Source organism: Drosophila rhopaloa, unplaced genomic scaffold, assembly GCF_018152115.1.
Source record: "Drosophila rhopaloa isolate 14029-0021.01 unplaced genomic scaffold, ASM1815211v1 contig_163, whole genome shotgun sequence".
In the NCBI taxonomy this organism is placed as follows: domain Eukaryota; kingdom Metazoa; phylum Arthropoda; class Insecta; order Diptera; family Drosophilidae; genus Drosophila; species Drosophila rhopaloa.
The window spans coordinates 10,748-29,637 of NW_025335043.1; the positions used below are offsets into that span (position 1 = coordinate 10,748).

The window sequence follows — 18,890 nt, forward strand, 5'->3', positions numbered from 1 at the left end:
TGAATAATTACATTTAAAATAAGCGATGCTTTCAAAAAAATGCAATAATGTCGCAAGTTTTGATCTTTGTACTGTAGCTTTAGGTTTTTCATTTATTAAATATTTATTTTTAAAAGTAAAAATTATAACTAAAATAATACAATTTAACTAAATATCCCTTAAAGCTAATTTCAAACTTTTTTAAAGCTGTTTACCATGGATTTTACCCCATTCCCTCACTTTTAAACTTTTTTTCGGGCTACTTCCAACTAATGCGGAAAAGGCGGAGCTCATTGCCTGTCATTTGGGTTTTTCCGCCCCTTTGGGGTTAACCCCATGGCAGCCAAGTCCTGGAAAATGTAGCCAGGCATCCCGCTGCGATAGATATCTATGGCTATTAGTAAAAAAGTCAGGTTTGGGGACCCAGTGAGTGAACTCCAAGGCATCGATGCCATCGATGGCCCAACAGGCCGTTTAGCGCCATCAGACAATTCCCGCTGGCTCAGCGGCATTCACGCGTGCGCAAACGGGTTATAGAGGGTTATATATGTACGATCGGGGAAAACAGGATAAATGCAAGCTGGGAGCACCCAACAACAATCAGTCGATTGTCACAGATATTTGTCATGTTTCTCTGGCCGAACTTTCCCTGCTGTTCTGGCCTGCACAACGTTGTAAAAATGTCAATTGCATTTTCTGCCTTCCTTTTTTCTGTCTGTTTGCCCTGGTCTCTGTTTCTCTGTTCATCGATCGGATTTCATGTAATTACATTGTTTTCTGATTCATAATTAATTTGATCTGTTCTCTACTCGCGCAGCCCGCATTTTTCTGAGCACTCCGACTGATTTTTACATGAGCCTCGCTGGCAATCGAACATTGATAGTTACTGAGTGATGATTTAATGAGGCAAACGTGGCATGTTGTGAATGAAATCAATTTTGTGAATGTGCAGAATGGCAAAAACAATGCCAGCGCACGATGAAAACATCCCAGGAAGCGAAGGACGGACGGCGAACATACATAGTTTCGAGTACGAGTCCGAGCATAAATATCTGCAGTTGGGTGTTGTAATGAGACTTATGAATCAATGAAATGTTGATTGAGTCGGGCTGGTTCTGCGGCCAGCCAGCTGCCAATGTTTCCCTTATTAGCCATATTGCTACAAGACTTTGACAGACTGCCAGTCATGCTGGGAGACTATTTTCCAATTCGGCAAGCAAAAGTCACTTAAATCTATAGCTAGATATTTTTTAGGCGTTGGTTGGAAATCTTTTCAATGAGCTTAAGAATATGCAAAACATATTTTTACAACATTTTTAAGTTCTATAAGTCAATCAAATAATATCAAAAAAATTTGCTCTATATATGTTGCACTATTTAGGTATGAATGATTACAAAGGTTATTAATTTATTTATCTTTAGAATTACATATTTCCTCATTTTAAATATTTTACAACTATCATTAAGTAATGATAATTTTTTTTTATTATAAAATAATTAAAAGAGGACAGTTCTTAAAAAAGAGTTCTGATACTACAAAATCCAATTAAAGTTATCGATCAAAAGTCTTCTAGATAAAAGGCCTGAATAATATATTCATAATATTTTTTAGCTTTTCATCTCGGGTATCGAAGTTCTCATCGTAAAACCACAAATCACGGAACCTTTTTTATCCGAAACGCACGACTTGTGATTGACAAATTAATGCGGATCACAAATCAACACCTCAACATGTTAATCATATAAAAAAAATGTAGGATGGGGAAAAAAGTGCCTGAAAGTGAACCCTCTCCGAGTTACGAGGCACAAACCCCCGGAAAACAAAAATTAATTAAAAACATCAACAGAACGCGTCGAGATTTACAAATGTCTACTTGGGCTGGCGGAATTAGTTCAGATGATGGTTTCCTTTGCTGGGAAACGGGTTTGGTTTTTGAGCTTCGAATTTTCGAGTGGGGTTGTGGGTGGCACATTCCCAGTCACACCTTTGTGCTGATGGCTTGATAAACGACGACGACGACCTCAGATTCATTCATGGTTCACGAAACCGTGAACCGGGCTCTAATCAGCAACCCTTTTGTGCGAGAGCTTGCCCCGAAATTGGGTTGGTTTTATTTTATTTCCATCTATTCCCTTTTTTTTTTTGATATGCAGATTCCGAAAAAAGAAAGAAAGGGGACCGATGATGATGTCATTCGGAGGCTGACAAAACGCTTGACTGATTACACTTGTATCTGTTTTGTGTACAGGACTCAATATGCTGAGGGATATGAAGGATTTTAAATTGTCGTTGACTCCCTTGCTCCTTTGTGCTCGGGTGATGAATTTGGTTTATTGAAAGGCGTCAGTGCGTGAAATGATGTGTGTCAATTGCATGAATGCCACCGCATTTCCCACATCCTTTTTCCATCCTTCCAACTACAACTCACTCGGGCGTCGGGTGTTTTTGGTCTTGTTGTCGAGCTGACAGCGATTATGCAAATCGGCTGAGCTGAAGAGATAAAACTGCATTAATTTCTGAAAGGCTTTGTCCAGGTCTTAAGCTGCCTTTCGCCAGCTCTCTCTCACTCTGCGCCGCTTCTAACTTAAAGTTATTCTTTGGCCGAAAACTACAAATTTGCATTGTTGCTAAAATTTTCAATTTATATGCTAAGCAAAATGCAGAATGTTCCCTGCTCGCTATGCACTTTTAATAAGCAATTAAAACTTGATCGCTGATGGAGTGTAGCCCCCCGTTTTATGCCCTCTTTAAATCGCCCACATATGTGGCTGTCATTAGGGCCAACACCATTTAATTGCCTCGGTTAGCTAAATTTATTGTTTTCATTTGTCGTGTGTCCGAAAATGAACCGCAAATTGCCGAACAAATGGTACAAATTGTTTAAAATTGCATCGCCACCTCCACGCCTCATCGCACACCCCGATCGAAAAGTGACCCCTGTGCCGAGGGTGCATTCTAATGTGACCACTGGCCAGTGACCATCTCATCACCACCACCCCCGCCCCCCCGAAAATGCGTGTCATTAAAATAATTGATACGCTTGTTCGAACAACGCCTCTACACCAATTTAATTGATAGCTGTCCCTTCGACGAGCGTGTGCGCGTGATTTAATTTTATTGCTCCCCCGCTTGTCCCTCTTAATTAGTTAATAGATTCGATTTTCTTTATTTTCGAGCGGGGGCCTTCTCTAAAATTTATACAGGGTTGGTTATTGTAGTTTATGGGCGCTCGTAAAATGCTTGCCAAATTTGTTGACAAGTCAGCAATTAATTTCAAGATTAATGACAGAAAGAAGCGATGAGTTGGAGGAATTGAAGGAAAGAAACTCGTGCGAATGGATGAAATGGGTGAACAAGTGACGAATTATGGATGCACTTGAAAGCGAAGAGTATCTTATATCTATCTATGTGAATGCTTTCGGAAAATTTCTGATCGTCGAACTAAATTTGTTTGTAAAACCAACACACCAACATATTTGATTCAAAGCGATCGTTGATTGAACTCGAATTATAATTATATAAAATTTGATTTGAATTGTTAATTACAAATATTTCTTTTGCTTATTTAAAATTTGCTGGCCATCGGATATTCAGAATATAATTTTCTGTAATTGTTTCTAAAACCATTTTATATTCCGATTTGTACATTCAAGAAATATAAAAAAAATGTTCTCTAAATAAACTTTCAAAAAAAATGTTTTTAGTTGCAAAGTTGTGATTCTAATTTTTTGATTTTAAGTAAAAGTCAAATTGAAATACATTTTCGCGATAGTCGGTTTCGCCATTTCTGGTTGGGAAAATCTCAGATAATTTTTGGTGGCTAGCTAAGAGCTTCAGTTTAATGTCGGCTCCGTTCAGGCGGAGCCATAAAACTTTTCCGCTTGGCTTTTTAATCTTCTCCAGCTGCGAGTGAGTGGATTTCGCTGCTTATCAGTTGCGTGTGTAATTGTCGTATAGAAATTAACAGGGGCCGGAGGAAAATGGCTCTGCCAATGGGAAAAGGAAAAATGGAAGAGGAAAGCAATGCGAGAAGCTGAGAGGCTGCGATGCGCTCAAGTGGCGAGATAAAAGCCCTCGAGTTGAGTTAATGACTTCCAGGCGCTGCTGGGGGTTCGACTTAAGACGCCATTTTTATCGCAATTGTCCTTTGCTTTCTGCTGGCACTCGAAGGACTCTTATTCCACTGCCGATTCGGAATCTGCTGCTTTTCTGGCTCTGTCCATGTTGCCAAGTGAGCGTGGCAAATGTTTTAATGGCGAACGGCGCGACACTCGAGTGCAGGCCAAGTTGGAGGATTTCCATTCCCATTCGCAGGCTATGACTTTGATTTCGTCCTGCTAATGAAATCACGTCCAGATTCCATTTCGGCCACGCCCTGAATAAATATTCCCCATATTGCCTTTGATATTTCAAATCTATTTGAATTTTAATTGCCCACGAAATCGCTTTTTTCTCATGCAGGCCCACACGCATCAATCATAATCGATCAACCGGGATTTGCCTGATGATGATTGTCCTGAATCCTTCGTTGTCCTCACAGAAAGATGCCTTTTTAAATGCATTCTAATGCGGGACGGCCCAAAAAAGTGAGCTATGGAAACGTGTGTGAGCCGGGTCTGCTAAGCATATCAAATGATGTGTCATGTGTCCTGCATGTCCTGCGAAAGTCTTTGTCTGGTCCTTGAGAGCACTCAGCAACAGCACAGGCAGCAACTTGCAAATTATTTGCATTTCAAACTTTTGTTGATGACATTTTTCATGAAAATTTTAATGTGTTTTACTTTTTTTTTCGCTTAGGACTTCTCGTACCTGGCCTCGCACACATTCGCACACTTTTGGGATATTAATATATGCAGGGCCTGGCTTTTAACACTCATATTCCAAAAGGAGGCGGTGGGTGGGAAACTTTTTCCACACGAGGATGCGTTCTGTAATGAAAGTTGTGCTACGGGAAAAGTCGGGGAAACATTTTCAATATTCATGCGCCACTGTGTGAGTGTGGGATGTAAATGTGGCTGGGAAACTTTTAACATTTGTATGAATATAATTTAGAAGAAATAAAAAAAATATTTGCCAGCACTGTGTCCAGAAAAAGACAACAAAAATACATTAAAATTCCATTAAAAAGGAGAGCATATGAAAATAAGCACACATACCATATAGCATGTGACAAAAAGAGTGCATCAAAAAAGTAAAACTAAGGTATAGGAAAATATTAATATGATATAAACAAAAATATTTGAAAATAATTTGTCATTCTGTCATAAATTAGAGATATATTTTTCATTCATTCATTTTTTATATTAATTTGAAGTACTATTAGATAAACAGTCTTAGATTGATTTTATTTAAAGTTTATAAAGGAATCATTTGTTTTTCTGTTGTATATAGTAAATGATATAAAGAGCTATACTAACTAGTTCTTTTACAGGACATGCCTCGCTGGCCGTTGTCAGTCGCACTCGTTGTCCCTTTTTTGAGTCGGCTTGGACCTTGTCACAATTATTGTATAAATTAACGTCACAAACAAATGTTACAAAAGTCGCCAATGAAGTGGAATGATGCGAAGAGCGTTAAACTCCCACCCCGACACCCTCCCTTCGACCACCGATCCACCCTCCCTCGAATTGACCCCCAACCTCCTAACCGCAAATGTGCCTAATTTTTCGTTGTTATCCTTTGTTGCCGCTGTCCTCGAATTGTCTGTCCTTCGGACTGGAGGTCTCCTAATAATGCGTAAAATTTAATGCACCATCCTGAGGTTTCGCTAGGCAAACAAGCGCTTCACTTTACTCCAATCGCGACAAGTGATTCCGAGATTTACGACTTTTGGGGATGGTCTCGTCCTTTGGCATGGGTGTCCTTTTTGTTGTGCTAATGTTTGGCGTTTTTATGGCTTGCAGCAAATTTGATTTATTGGCAAAACTTGAGCGTTGAGTTGCTCGCAAAGTTGTGTAAAGTTTTTAGAGGAGAGTTCATCATATAATTGATGCGATTTGTGGTTCATAGAGTGCAATTGCCTGTAAAGTGACAAAAGCGAGGCAAGACAAATGCTCTCACACATATGGGAGGATATTTTTGTGGCCTTTTAAGAAAGGCATTCACCTAGTTAATAGAAAATCTATCTTTTCGCGATTTTATTTTTCAAGAGATTGGTTGCTTTTGTTAATGGTTTGTGGGTAAAATGGTATTATATTTTAAATAACTGAAAAAGTTAAGCTTAGTCAGAAATATTTTGTGTTTATGCTAACAAAGCAGGCTTAAAATTGGTACTCGATAGGTAAGCGGAAAAGTTTTTCTATAGAAGTCAGTTTTTGATTTACCTCAGACCGGTCACAACGTAAGTTTTCCTGTGAGCAATATTCAACAAAGAAGAATTTAATACAATTTTTCTAGGCTCTTTTTAGGAATTTCATTAATAATTCGTTGTGCAGCTATAATAAAAATATTCATTGGATGACATTGGGTAAAGTTTTTTAGATCCGTCAGTATTTTATCCGATATTCATCGGTTACAACGTAAGTTTTTCTGCACTCGATTAAAATAAAATTAAAATTTGGGACTAATTTCAGAGGCGCAAATATTATTGGAGTTACACTTAGAAAGCAACCGCTTTAAAATGAGATATTTTCCGCCCCAGGATGAGTATCGAGGATATAAGGATACTCTATTTTTGAACAGCAAATAAGGATCGATTGAAACAGGGGCTCGAGAAGCGTTTGGAAGATGGGAGCTCCATCTTCTGATCACTTCTGGAGCCGCTTCATCAATCTATGCGGGAAAAATCTTTTAATAAGATCAGTGCTACATTTGTGTCAAGAAACTAAAGAAAAATAGTGCCGCGCCCAGCCCCCGACATGGAACCTTCAGAACGATTCTGAAACTGCTTCTAGAGGACGATTCATAATTAGCTTGGAACTAATGATGATAATAGAATGAAGCTTTGGGAGATTTCAAAATAGTTAATAATTAAATTATATATAATAAAAACGATTGCCATTATCTGGAATTGTTATTCGTTTTAAGATTTATAGGGGTTGAAATTCTTTAAAATGGGAAGCTAATTTAAGATGTTTAATGATTTGCTATCAGTACTGAGACCTTTGGTATTTACAAAGCCTAAACTAAATCAGATCACCTTTCGGATCTCCCTTCTCCAGCTCCAAACTGTGTCAGTGCAAAACGTAGCTTGGTTCATTGTCTTCCCCGGAGATCTGCTCATTTCCCATGCCAGGCGCAGATACAGATACAAAACCCAGACGACGGCGACGACTACGACGAGTCGGCCTCATTAGGTGACCCAAAGTGTCCGAAACTATGCAATTTGCATGCACAGAAGCCCCTCGGAGATAGAACCCACGAGGGCCAATAGACCGTGGAAGATAACAGCGGAACTGGAACTGAAACTGGAGAGTCGAAAAGCGGACCGACCAGACACTACACCAAAAGCCAGTCCCGGGCGAATTCGAATTATGTTGTACTGGGGTTTCGAGGGGTGGGGAGCTGACTATCCCACAGATCGTTGCGGGGCGATACATAAAATTTGAATGCGTTTTGCATACATTAACCCACTGTTGCCCACTGCGCCGAGGGGGTGACTCCAGTGGGTAACGGTCAGCAGTTGACCAACGGCGACTAGAAAATGTGTTTATTAAATTTTATGATTATTGGCCAGCAATTGAGCAGCTTGCCTTGGGAATGTGTCGTCGGGCACCCGTTCCTCTTTTACCCATTCCGACTCCATTTCGATTGTGAAAATTGAAATTTTATGCGCACAATTCCAAGTCCCTTTAGAAAACCAGTCGACAAATGGCCTGAAATTCTCACGCGTAACTGGAGCAGTTTTGGTGGCTCTGTCGACTGACTCGGTTCTCGGTTACACTTTGCGTTGGTAATTCAATTTACGTTTACGAAATGCTAATTAACCCGGCCAAGAAGAAGGTTTATTTTTGGGTGTTACACATGTTCTGCTGTTGTTTTGGGATCTGCCTAATGTGCCACAAATTGAAAGTCATTAAGATTTAACGAGGCCCCACTGTAAACACGTTTTGGCCCCCTTTGACAGACATCAATCAGCGGTTCATTACGAATGCACAAGTTGGCTTTAAGAAAGCGCCAACAAGTCCAAACGGATTTTGGTCTAGTTCTTAAAGATGAGGTATTTGAAATGGGAAAACTAATTAGAGAAATATTGGGAAGGCGGTGGATGGTGGACGGTTGGCGGTGGGCGTGGAGGTGGTACACTTCGCTGGACAATTTCAACGCTCCTCAAATTGGCAACTAAGTAAACTTGAAAGCTGACGGAGCTGGTCCATCCAGTCAGGTCTACACGCCCACTTTTCAGGGGGACTATTTGTTGTTGTGACTGCTTCGTTATGCAAATTTCTCACAGAGCAAAAAAAAAAAAACAAAACCATCGTGAAAACAAAAGACAGAAATGAAAATTGTGAGTTATATAGTAAATATATAAAGCAAATGCAAATTGTATATAAAGAAATGCCAGAAAAGACAAATAACATGGTGGAACGACAACAAATTTAAACGACGGATTTCTTCAGCTTCCATCTTTGTTTTTTCCCCCTTCTGTGGAATAAATAATAAACGTAAACGAATTAAAAATGCTGGCCGAAAAACGAGAGGAAGGACCTCGAACTGAAGCTGTCCCTTCGATATTTTCGTGGTTGCTGGTGGGCAGGGTGAAAGCATCAAAGTTCTCCTCTGATTTGGCTTTGGTTTTTGTTTACTTAAACCAAGTTTATGCGGCTTTCAATTAGTTTTAATTGAAATTCCCATTGGCCAAGAAAAAGCAATTGGACTTTTGCGTTTAATCAAAGTTTTTCCAAGCAACGTTGATTGCGATTGAGTTGGCAAGAGTTAAGATGGAGTGATTAAGCACTTTATTTTTATACCCTTGCAGAGGGTATTATAATTTTGGTCAAAAGTGTGCAACGCAGTGAAGGAGACATCTCCGACCCTATAAAGTATATATATTCTTGATCAGGATCACCTCCTGAGTTGATATAGCCATGTCCGTCTGTCCGTCTGTCCGTCTGTCCGTCTGTCCGTCTGTCCGTCTGTCCGTCTGTCTGTCCGTCTGTCTGTTTCTACGCGAACTAGTCTCTCAGTTTTAAAGATATCAAATTGAAACTTTGCACACACCCTTCTTTCCTTTGCACGCAGTATATAAGTCGGAACGGCCGGGATTGGACGACTATATCCTATAGCTGTCATATAACTGAACGATCGGAATTGCCATAACTTTGGTGTTTGTAAAGTTAGGAAGTTGAGATTTTCTATAGGTTTTATTTTTGGCCAATCAATCTGACCTACCGAATTTCTAAGAATCGGCCGACTATATCTTTAGCTGCCATATAACTGAACGATCGGAAATGCCATAACTTTGGTGTTTGTTAAGTTGGAAGTTGGGATTTTCTATGGGTTTTATTTTTTCAATCAATCCGACCTATCATTTCTAGGATCGGCCGACTTATCCTTAGCTGCCATATAACTGAACGATTGGAAATGCCATAACTTTGGTGTTTTTAAAGCTAGGAAGTTGGGATTTTTGATGAGTATTAAGAATGCATCATATGAATAATTTTGGAGAATATAATTTACAGAGTATTCTGCAAGGGTATATCAACTTCGGCTCCGCCCGAAGTTAGCTTTCCTTTCTTGTTAAAATATAATTTTTGAATTTTGGAGAAATTATATTTATATTTCTTTATTTATTGTTTAATAAGTTGTAAAATCATGATTTTTTGCAACTTAATTTAATAAATCTTTTTAAATCAAGGAATCGATTTCGTTTGGATTGAAACTTATAGGACAAGATATCATACTTACTATCTACATAAGAACATATGTATCATATGTCTTTATTTCGATTAATTTCTATTATCAAAATTATTAGTTAATAATAATTATCCATAAATTTTCATTATATTATCTTATCTTATTCAAAAAAAGTTGTCTGTCGATTTTTTTAAAATTTATATTAAGTTATTCCAGCTTATCAATAAAACTGGTTGCAATTTTGGGCAATAGCTGGCTAGAGTAATTGTCCCCCTCCAGTTGGCATTAAGAGAACATTTTATTCAATTGCGGCCAGCGGAGAAAAACAAATAAAATTTATTTTCCCCCTTTTGCTGGTCACATTTGGGAGAGAGCATAAAATAAAATGAAATGAAAGCAAACGGAGAGCCCTTGGCTACTTTCCTCTAAAAAAAAAAGTGGGCGGCGCCAATCCATGTGTGGTTGCCAAAGGATACGTATTCCGGGGAAGCGGAGTGGGATGGTATAACGTTTTTGGCTCAATAGATACATGGTCATGGGGTTCGGGGCCATTTGATGATTTTTGCGTCACCGTTGGTCAAAATCATTTCGAGCGCAAGCAACTGGAAACTGTATAAAAATAATGAAAAAGGGAGCGAGAAGAACGCAGCGTGGCAACGAAGGCAACTTGAAATAAATGGTCAAAAGAAATAAACAATCCCATAAAGAATAATCATTCAGAATTCTGCTGAATTATGCATGAGGCAGACGGTCCGTGGTCCATGGTCCATGGACCATGCTCTCCTTGGTCCATAGTCCGTCGTCCAGGAGCAGAAAACTGGACGCCACTCCAGAGGCGAAAGGCAGTCCAAGGAGCAGCAGGGGGTGTGGCACTCGCATATGCGAAAAGCCCCTCCTGAAAACCCCAACCCAAACCACACCCCAACCCACTCGCCGAAGCATCATTTTCCTCTTTATTATCTGTTTGCTTAGCTGTGAGTGTGTGCTGGATTTTTATCAGCCTTCTAAGCAGTTAGCTAGTTGCACAGAGAAAAGTTTATGATAAAAGTTATACGAAACAAAAATAGGCAACTATATATTTTATATTTCTGTTTACCCATACTATATTGGCTCATACTGCAATTTTAAAACTCTGAATTGTAAAAACAATCTCCAGAAAATTAAAACTATTTTTACGGGGTTGAAAAGGTATTAATTTATTTCATTTGTAAACGCATTTTGGCACTTAAATATAACACGCATATTTCACGATATTTTGAAAACAATAATTTTCGATATAATTTATATTTAACACAAATTAAATTCTTAAATTATATTAACATAACATAATTATTAACAAGATATGTTTGCCTAAGCCTCGTATGTAATTCTCTTTAAATGCACAAAATAACATTTAATAAAACTTTTCATAGTTTTGAAAGGAATTATTATTTTTTTATTTATAGATAATATTCTTGCAGGCAACTTAATTTAATTTCTTAATTTTTTTCAGTGTATATGCCGAGTTCCACTTCTATTTTTTCGGAGGAGGTGCAGAGTGAGCGGAGATGGCGCTAGGAGTGTCCCGCGGAGCTCTTCGGCCTGCTCGGTGGCGCTTGGCCAAAAGTCAACCAACATTCGCATAATTTTCGATAAAGCTTTTCGCCAAATGAAATTCAAGTGGTTACACATGTCTCACAGCCACCCAATCCAGCGATTTTCGGTTTGGTCATTTTTCTTGGACACCATCCCCAGCAATCTCACCCCATTTTATTCCATAAGCCCCACTTCTTTCCAAGTCATGCTCATTTCCACATTATATGCCGCATCTGATTATCTCCGTTCTGTTGTTTGTTTGCTTAGTTGCTTTTGTATATTTCGTTTGTTTGTTTGTTGTTTTTGCCGAAAATGCTGATAATAAAAGGTAATGATGGGGGGCTACCACCTATATGCGTTATCTCTTTGTTAAAGGGCAGCTATGACTCGTCCGAATTGGAAATGGAAACTTTAAATTTTGATAAAGCAATAGTCATGGGGATGCTGACTGTGATTATTTCAAGATTACTCTAAATGAATTAACAAATTAGGCATTATTATATTAATATTATTATATTATTACGTTATTAAACCTAAACCTACAAAATTTGGATATTGCTATCATTAAAAAATAATATATAGCTTAATCATTATTAAATGTTTATTAGAACTTGAGGTATCTTAACTTTAAATAATTGAAGTGCCAAAAAAATTAAAAATAACTTACTCACTTCAACCCCTTTTTAATAATAAACTATATTTTCTATTTTGCACTAAGAAACTCTGTAATTAATTATTTAAAATATTTATTCCAACTGCCAGACGAGTGGTAATAAAAACATTTTAGGTCGCGTCGACCTTATACAACACATTCATAAATACGGCGGTGTTTTGTCTGAACCCCTCAGTTCGGCTCAGCACTTATTCGAATCGGTTTTGTAGACCCCAGTTATCAGGTAGACAACCGCATTAGACGATTATGCCTGCGGTCGCTTCTATTGCATCAGATGAGGTGCGAAATGGCAATCGAAGTGCCAATCGGAAGTTAGATCAGTGTAAAATCGTATTGCAGTTGATCACATGGCTCAGCTTTTCCGAACCCTATAAACAAGTGTTTTCTAAATAATAGATGGACAGGCCGGCTATAATTAGAACAAGTGATTAGTTGGCGACTGGAGCGGAATTTGTTTATTGTTTACGATCGGCAATCGTGTGATCGCGAACGGATCGATCAACCCTCGGCGATTGTGCTCCACTGGGGGCCTGCAAATTGCCGTATTTTCGCGATAGCACAGCCCATTTAACTTGCAAAAGAAAAACATAATTTAATCTGTTATTGTTTACGCCGAATGTGTAAGGAAAACACTTCTAAAATACGTCAATGGACGCATTTTCCTTCAAGTCGACTCAGATAAGCAAAACAGTGTCAACATAGGAGAAGACGGGGCTATTTTAAAAAAACCCTACATTATGCATTTTTTGCTGACACTGTCTCCAAGGGGGGGCCTTAAAAAATAATTAAACTTTGATCTTGAAATGCATGTGCAAGCACATCAACTGATAGCAAATGTCGGGTCCGATTAAAGGCGCACATGATTTGAGATCAATGTCGAAGGGGGATGCGTGATTTGAAGACTAGACGGATCTAATGCGGTCATTGAATCTTCGCAATGATCAAAGCCAAACGTGAGAACGAAATTTATCGTTTATTCGGCATATTTGGCATAAATCGAGGGGGTATCAAATTCTGCCCGGCATGCGGTTGTGGAACCTTCCGCTCCAATCCGCTACGTCGCCGAGATTGCATTCCCAGCTCAACTGATAAGTACGAGTATATCAGCTGCCTGCCATATATGTATCGCCGATGATGATGATGATCGGAGGTTTAATTAGGCGCGGCTGTAACATGAACATTCATAATTCCGCTGGCATTCAATCAATGCAGACGTGAACAATTCCAGTGATCAAGTGATCGACTTAACCATCGATCTCGTGCAAAGTGTACAGTGTCTCAATCCCACTCAATACAGTTCCCACAAAAGGTGCGAAACAAGAAAATCGATACTCAAAACATAAACGTAATAGAAATTCAAGGAAACCATGGCGCAAAGCGATTCGGAAAATTGCTGTGCCAAGCTCGCTAATGGTAAGAAAAAAATGTTATTTATTTAGTGATTAAATTTATAAAATACGGATTCCCTGCCATAGATGAGTTGTGCTGCCAAAAGTCAAAAAACGGAGTCTTAAAGGCTATATCCCCAAAAATGTTTCCCGACAAAATCTACAAGTCAGTTCAGCCAAAAGGAGAAGATGCTACGGGAATGACCTGCGAATGTGGAGTTTTTGGAGCCATCGCATGCGGAGATTATCCAACTCAGGTGGGCATAAAATATATTTTTGAAATTTAATCCAGAAAATTACTAGAAAAAGGGCTTTAAAGTTCTGATTTACTGATATCCAAGAGAGCCAAAAAATAGAGAAGAAAAATTGTATAATAGATCAACTTAATTTAATATTTCGACTAAAAGTAAAGTCATACAAATATCTAATTGGAAAAACGTTGATTGAAAATGAAATTTGTGATAGAAAATGTTGTATTAAACGTTCTTATAATTTTACATATATTTGAAATATTTATTATTATTTTTCTTTTAACTATAAGGAGAAAATTTGCTCGACTTAGCGAAGATTCATTTAAATTTTAAACAACGATTGTGCAAGATTTTAATGTTTTACCAAGTATGGGGATTTTTTTGTACTTTCGTATTTATTTTTCAAAAAAATAATATAAAATCTCAAAACTTGTGTATAGCAACAAATATTTGAAATAATAATATATTTGGCATTACGCCTTAGTTCATAATCTTTTAAAGTAATTCCGATCTATTTAAGAAAGATTACCTGGAGAAGATCACAACTGATTGTGACCAGCAAACAAATAACAAATAATAAATAATACTAGCAAAACCTTAGATAACCGAGTCTATAGTCTACGATCCCCGTCTTTGTTTAAAACCCCGAGAAATGTCGATCACGCGAGATCAGAAAAAGATCATTGAGCCTGTCAAACAAGCGGATCACTCGGCCAGCAAAATTCTATGCTGCATGGTCGTACGTCAGATGCAAATCACTGGCAAGTGGGTCAATGGTAAACCTCGTCCCACAGATCCACCAGATCCACCCCCTGCTGATTTTTGAATGGTTCTGGGTCTGTGGCCAATGCCCAGAAGCTGTGGTGACGTCAATGAGATGAAACTGAATCCATACGGTCGTTTTGCGGTTGTAATCTCTGTTGTTGATGTTCTTATTGCCGACTGTAATGAAATGGAAAATAACAGAAAGTGCTAGCGCATTCTCAGTTGAAACCGACATACCGTTATCGCTGGTTCTTATAATGTGTCAAAAATATAATTCTTATTTTAGAATATTTTGCTTTTAAAAAACAAATATTAAGATATGGTGTTTTTAAAAAAAATTATTAAAATTATTTAGATAATGCAAAAAAGTGGAAAGTTTTATTTTTTTTAAAGAAATTCTTAAAAATGCATAATCATAATAATCTATATAAAAGCTAAGATTGGAAAAGGTACTTTTGTAAATAAGAATGTAATGCTGATCTAGGGATTACTTAATTTGCTTTGAATTTTGGTTATCTTAAATAATTTGTGTTTAAACGTTTACATACTAATTACATTTTAAATTTGAACTCATTGTGTTTAAACGTTTACATACTAATTTAATTTTAAATTTGAAATCATTGATAATAAAATTTGTGGACGGAAATTGAGGCAAATAAAATTCTTTGTCTTGTCAAAAGTATGTTACGCTGAATTTAATCTGCTAAGTAAGCCCCCTTGGTTGATATTCTCTTTTTGTTTATATTAACACATTTAGTTCTACAGTTCGCATAGCGGTATGAAATAAAAAGCAAATAATTTAATCTGATTTTACTGCTTACAGCTGGACATAGCCCAGATGATCTGCCTGGGTCTGGTTGCACTGCAGCATCGAGGACAGGAGTCGGCGGGTATAGTGACCAGCCTGGGCAAGTGCTCCAAGAACTTCAGCGTGCACAAGGGCATGGGGATGATCAACAATCTGTTCAATGACGAGGCCATCAGGAAGTTAAAGGGCAACCTGGGAATAGGCCACACCCGCTATTCCACCGCAGCAGCCTCGGAGGTCGTGAATTGTCAGCCATTTGTGGTGCACACTGCCCATGGAGCTCTGGCCATTGCTCACAATGGAGAGCTGGTGAACTGCGAGTCCTTGAGGAGGGAGGTCCTGGAGCGGGGAGTGGGTCTGTCCACGCACAGTGACAGTGAGCTGATTGCCCAATCCCTGTGCTGTGCTCCCGAGGATGTTTCCGAGCACGATGGACCCAATTGGCCGGCCAGGATTCGTCACTTTATGACCCTTGCTCCACTTTCCTATTCCCTGGTCGTTATGCACAAGGACAAGATCTATGCCGTCCGAGATTCCTATGGAAACAGACCATTGTGTTTGGGAAAGATCGTACCGGTGGATGCGGGACATGCGAATATCAATGACCAACTGGCCGAAGGTTGGGTGGTCAGTAGCGAGAGTTGCGGATTCCTCTCCATCGGAGCCAGATATGTACGTGAAGTGGAGCCGGGCGAGATCATCGAGCTGTCGAGGAATGGCTATAGAACCGTAGATATCGTCGAGCGACCGGACTACAAACGCATGGCATTCTGCATCTTCGAGTACGTGTACTTCGCCCGCAGCGATTCCATGTTCGAGGGTCAGATGGTTTACTCCGCCCGCCTGCAATGTGGTCGTCAGTTGGCCAGGGAGTTCCCACTAGATGCGGATTTGGTCAGTTCGGTTCCGGAATCTGGCACCGCTGCGGCTCATGGCTATGCCAGGGAATCCGGATTGCCATTTGGAGAGGTTCTCTGCAAGAATCGCTACGTGGGCCGCACTTTCATCCAACCCTCCACAAGATTGCGCCAGTTGGGAGTGGCGAAGAAGTTTGGTGCCCTGGCTCAAAATGTTGAGGGCAAGAGGATCGTACTGGTTGATGATTCCATAGTAAGAGGAAACACCATTGGACCGATCATCAAGCTCCTGCGAGATGCCGGAGCCACCGAAGTGCACATCCGGATTGCCAGTCCTCCGCTGCAATATCCCTGCTACATGGGCATCAATATTCCCACTCGAGAGGAGCTCATAGCCAACAAGTTGAACGCGGATCAGTTGGCCGATCATGTGGGAGCGGACAGTCTGGCCTACTTGAGTGTGGAGGGACTGGTGAAGGCCGTCCAGATGAACAAGGCCCATGTGAATCCGCTGAAGGCCGGCTACTGCACCGCCTGTCTAACAGGCGAGTATCCTGGCGGATTGCCCGAGGAGCTCAGCTGGTAGGATCTCAGCATTTAATACTCTGTTAGAATTAATGTAGCTCTTAGATTCAGTGTATATATAAATATAAATTTTAATTTGGGGTCTTTGACCTAACACAAAAATCCGTTGTTTTCAATTCAAGTGTCAGTAGGTTATGTTTGTGGAGATAACAAAAAGTACGCCAGACAAATCGTATTTGGAAGCTCCAGCAAGCTCAAGAACAAGCATATTTAAAATCTAAAAATTATGCATAGATATTTAAAACCTTATTCATCAAAAATTTCATTTAAATTTAAAAATCTTCAATGATTATCTATTCAATTCTTAGCTTGAATATTCAGCTAAGAGACTGTTGATATTTTTTTAATTTCCTTACTGAAAACTAAGTAATTCTTGACTTTCAATGGCTTTCCCACAGGGGACGAACACATACTCTAAATGCTAATGGGCCACATCAACGTCTGATTATTTCCAAGACTGTCGAATACCATAACTTCAATTCATTTCAATTTATATTTCCAAGCTTTGTTTGCCGAGGGGCAGGGAAATGGAGGGAGGAAGGGGAGAGAAAAGAGGAAGTAGAGTCGCCCGCTTCCGGTTATAGCCAAGCTCAGATATAGCCTCATATCATACAATATGGTAATCGTGTTTGCTTTTTTCGCCCTGTCTCTTTCCGGCTGTGTCCTGCCCCCATGTCCTTGTATTCCTCTCTCTCTCGGAGTCTCCCATTGGGGCGTTGCAATGTCTAAAGCGGGGCGTTTAGGGCGTTTAATCCTGCGGAAGATGTCCTTGCGGTTATGCAGAGGGGTATCCGTGTTCCGTACCCTCTGTTCTTGCTTCTCTCATCGTATATAACTTTTTTTCTTTTTTTATGACTCGCGCCGGGTACTGGAGTCAACAATGTCATCATTATTCTTGAATATTGTGTTGTATTTTCGCAAACAATTTCGCTAAGCTGCGCGGCATTGGCAAAGCCGGAAAAGGGGGTGGCGGATTTGGGGGTGGGAGTGGGTGTCCTGGGCTGAAGTGTGGCGAGGACATAAGAGAAGAAAATAATATGCACTGTCATTGTAACTCGCTTGATTAATTCTTGTGCAGGGTATTCATTGCTTGGAGTTTAGTTCGGTGGGTCCTGGAGAAAGCAGAATAAATATATAAATTTATATTACTAGTTTTTAAATTAATCTTACAGATATTAAATAATTTTATCTTATTTTCTATACAAACGATTTAGTATACATTTTTAAATAAGTTATATTCAAACAACTATTATTAAAAATTCTGGAAAATAATTACTTTTGAAAAGTATCCTAAAACTCAATTAAAATTTTATAATATATATATTGTAATTTTAAACAACTTGCAATGTCCTTACAATTAAGAATAGTCCGTACATTATAGTTTCCATTCCCTTTTTTGTTATCCCCCAAATTTATAGAACATTTTATTACTTTTATTTTTTTGCTATCTCTCACAAGTGGTAGAGCATTTTCTTCGTCCTGTCAGCTTCCTTTTTACGGCGGATCTCCTTCACCACTCCATCTGAGCTCTCACCAAGTGGCTACATAAAAGAAACGACTTCTGGCAACATTGAAAACAGACGCTGGCACTTCTCTCCAACACACCAGCGCCGTTTGCTGCTACAAGGATACGAAAGAAGGACCAGGATACCCACGGAAAAAAATATATAAAGAGAAACGTTTGCTTATGTGCGCCGTCGATCACAAACACAAACATCCTGGGCCCACTGCCGCAGACAGTGACAACTAAGCAGGGCCATATTGCCAGGACCCAGATACTCCCCCTGAAACCCCTGAAAACCCCGGAGAAGACCCCTGAAACCCCCCCAGCACCACCCATTCTGCGCCGCAAAACATGCTTTAAATTTTTTAATAACGCCGGGCTACAAGAGCGCTGACGCCCACGTCCGGACTTGGGATCCGGCTTTCGTGCCCGATGACGACAGCCGACCCCGCCCCTAAGACACACCGCCCACCGCCCCATCCGCCCACCGTCGTCATTTGCACAGAAGTTATGTAAATTAATGTTTACTTAAGTTCCCCATGTTATTTCTTCTTCGCATTCTTTTTTTTCGCCTTGCACTTTCACAATGTTTCCTACTTCAAAAACAAAAGCAGACAGTGGGTCTAAAAATGATGAGGGAAGGAGATTGAAGGTTCGTAGGAAAAAAATTGCAATAAATTTGGCAGCCGTTTCTGCAATTTAATAAAAA

The 18,890-nt window shown here is 39.4% G+C and overlaps 1 protein-coding gene across 1 annotated transcript; it reads left to right on the forward strand.

The window, feature by feature from the left end:
• Positions 1 to 13,138: 13,138 nt before the first annotated feature.
• Positions 13,139 to 16,779, forward strand: LOC108052411 (amidophosphoribosyltransferase). Its single transcript, XM_017134807.2, has 3 exons — positions 13,139 to 13,436; positions 13,499 to 13,668; positions 15,251 to 16,779. The coding sequence occupies exons 1-3, from the start codon at positions 13,391 to 13,393 to the stop codon at positions 16,676 to 16,678; spliced, it is 1,644 nt and encodes a 547-aa protein (XP_016990296.1). The 5' UTR covers positions 13,139 to 13,390; the 3' UTR covers positions 16,679 to 16,779.
• The last annotated feature ends 2,111 nt before the right edge of the window (positions 16,780 to 18,890 follow it).

Excerpts from the sequence above, each read along its gene's own strand:
- LOC108052411 (XM_017134807.2), top strand. The coding sequence starts at position 13,391 with ATGGCGCAAAGCGATTCGGAAAATTGCTGTGCCAAGCTCGCTAATG. Across the intron at positions 13,437-13,498 it reads CTGTGCCAAGCTCGCTAATG|ATGAGTTGTGCTGCCAAAAG; the intron begins GTAAGAAAAAAA and ends TCCCTGCCATAG. Across the intron at positions 13,669-15,250 it reads GCGGAGATTATCCAACTCAG|CTGGACATAGCCCAGATGAT; the intron begins GTGGGCATAAAA and ends TACTGCTTACAG.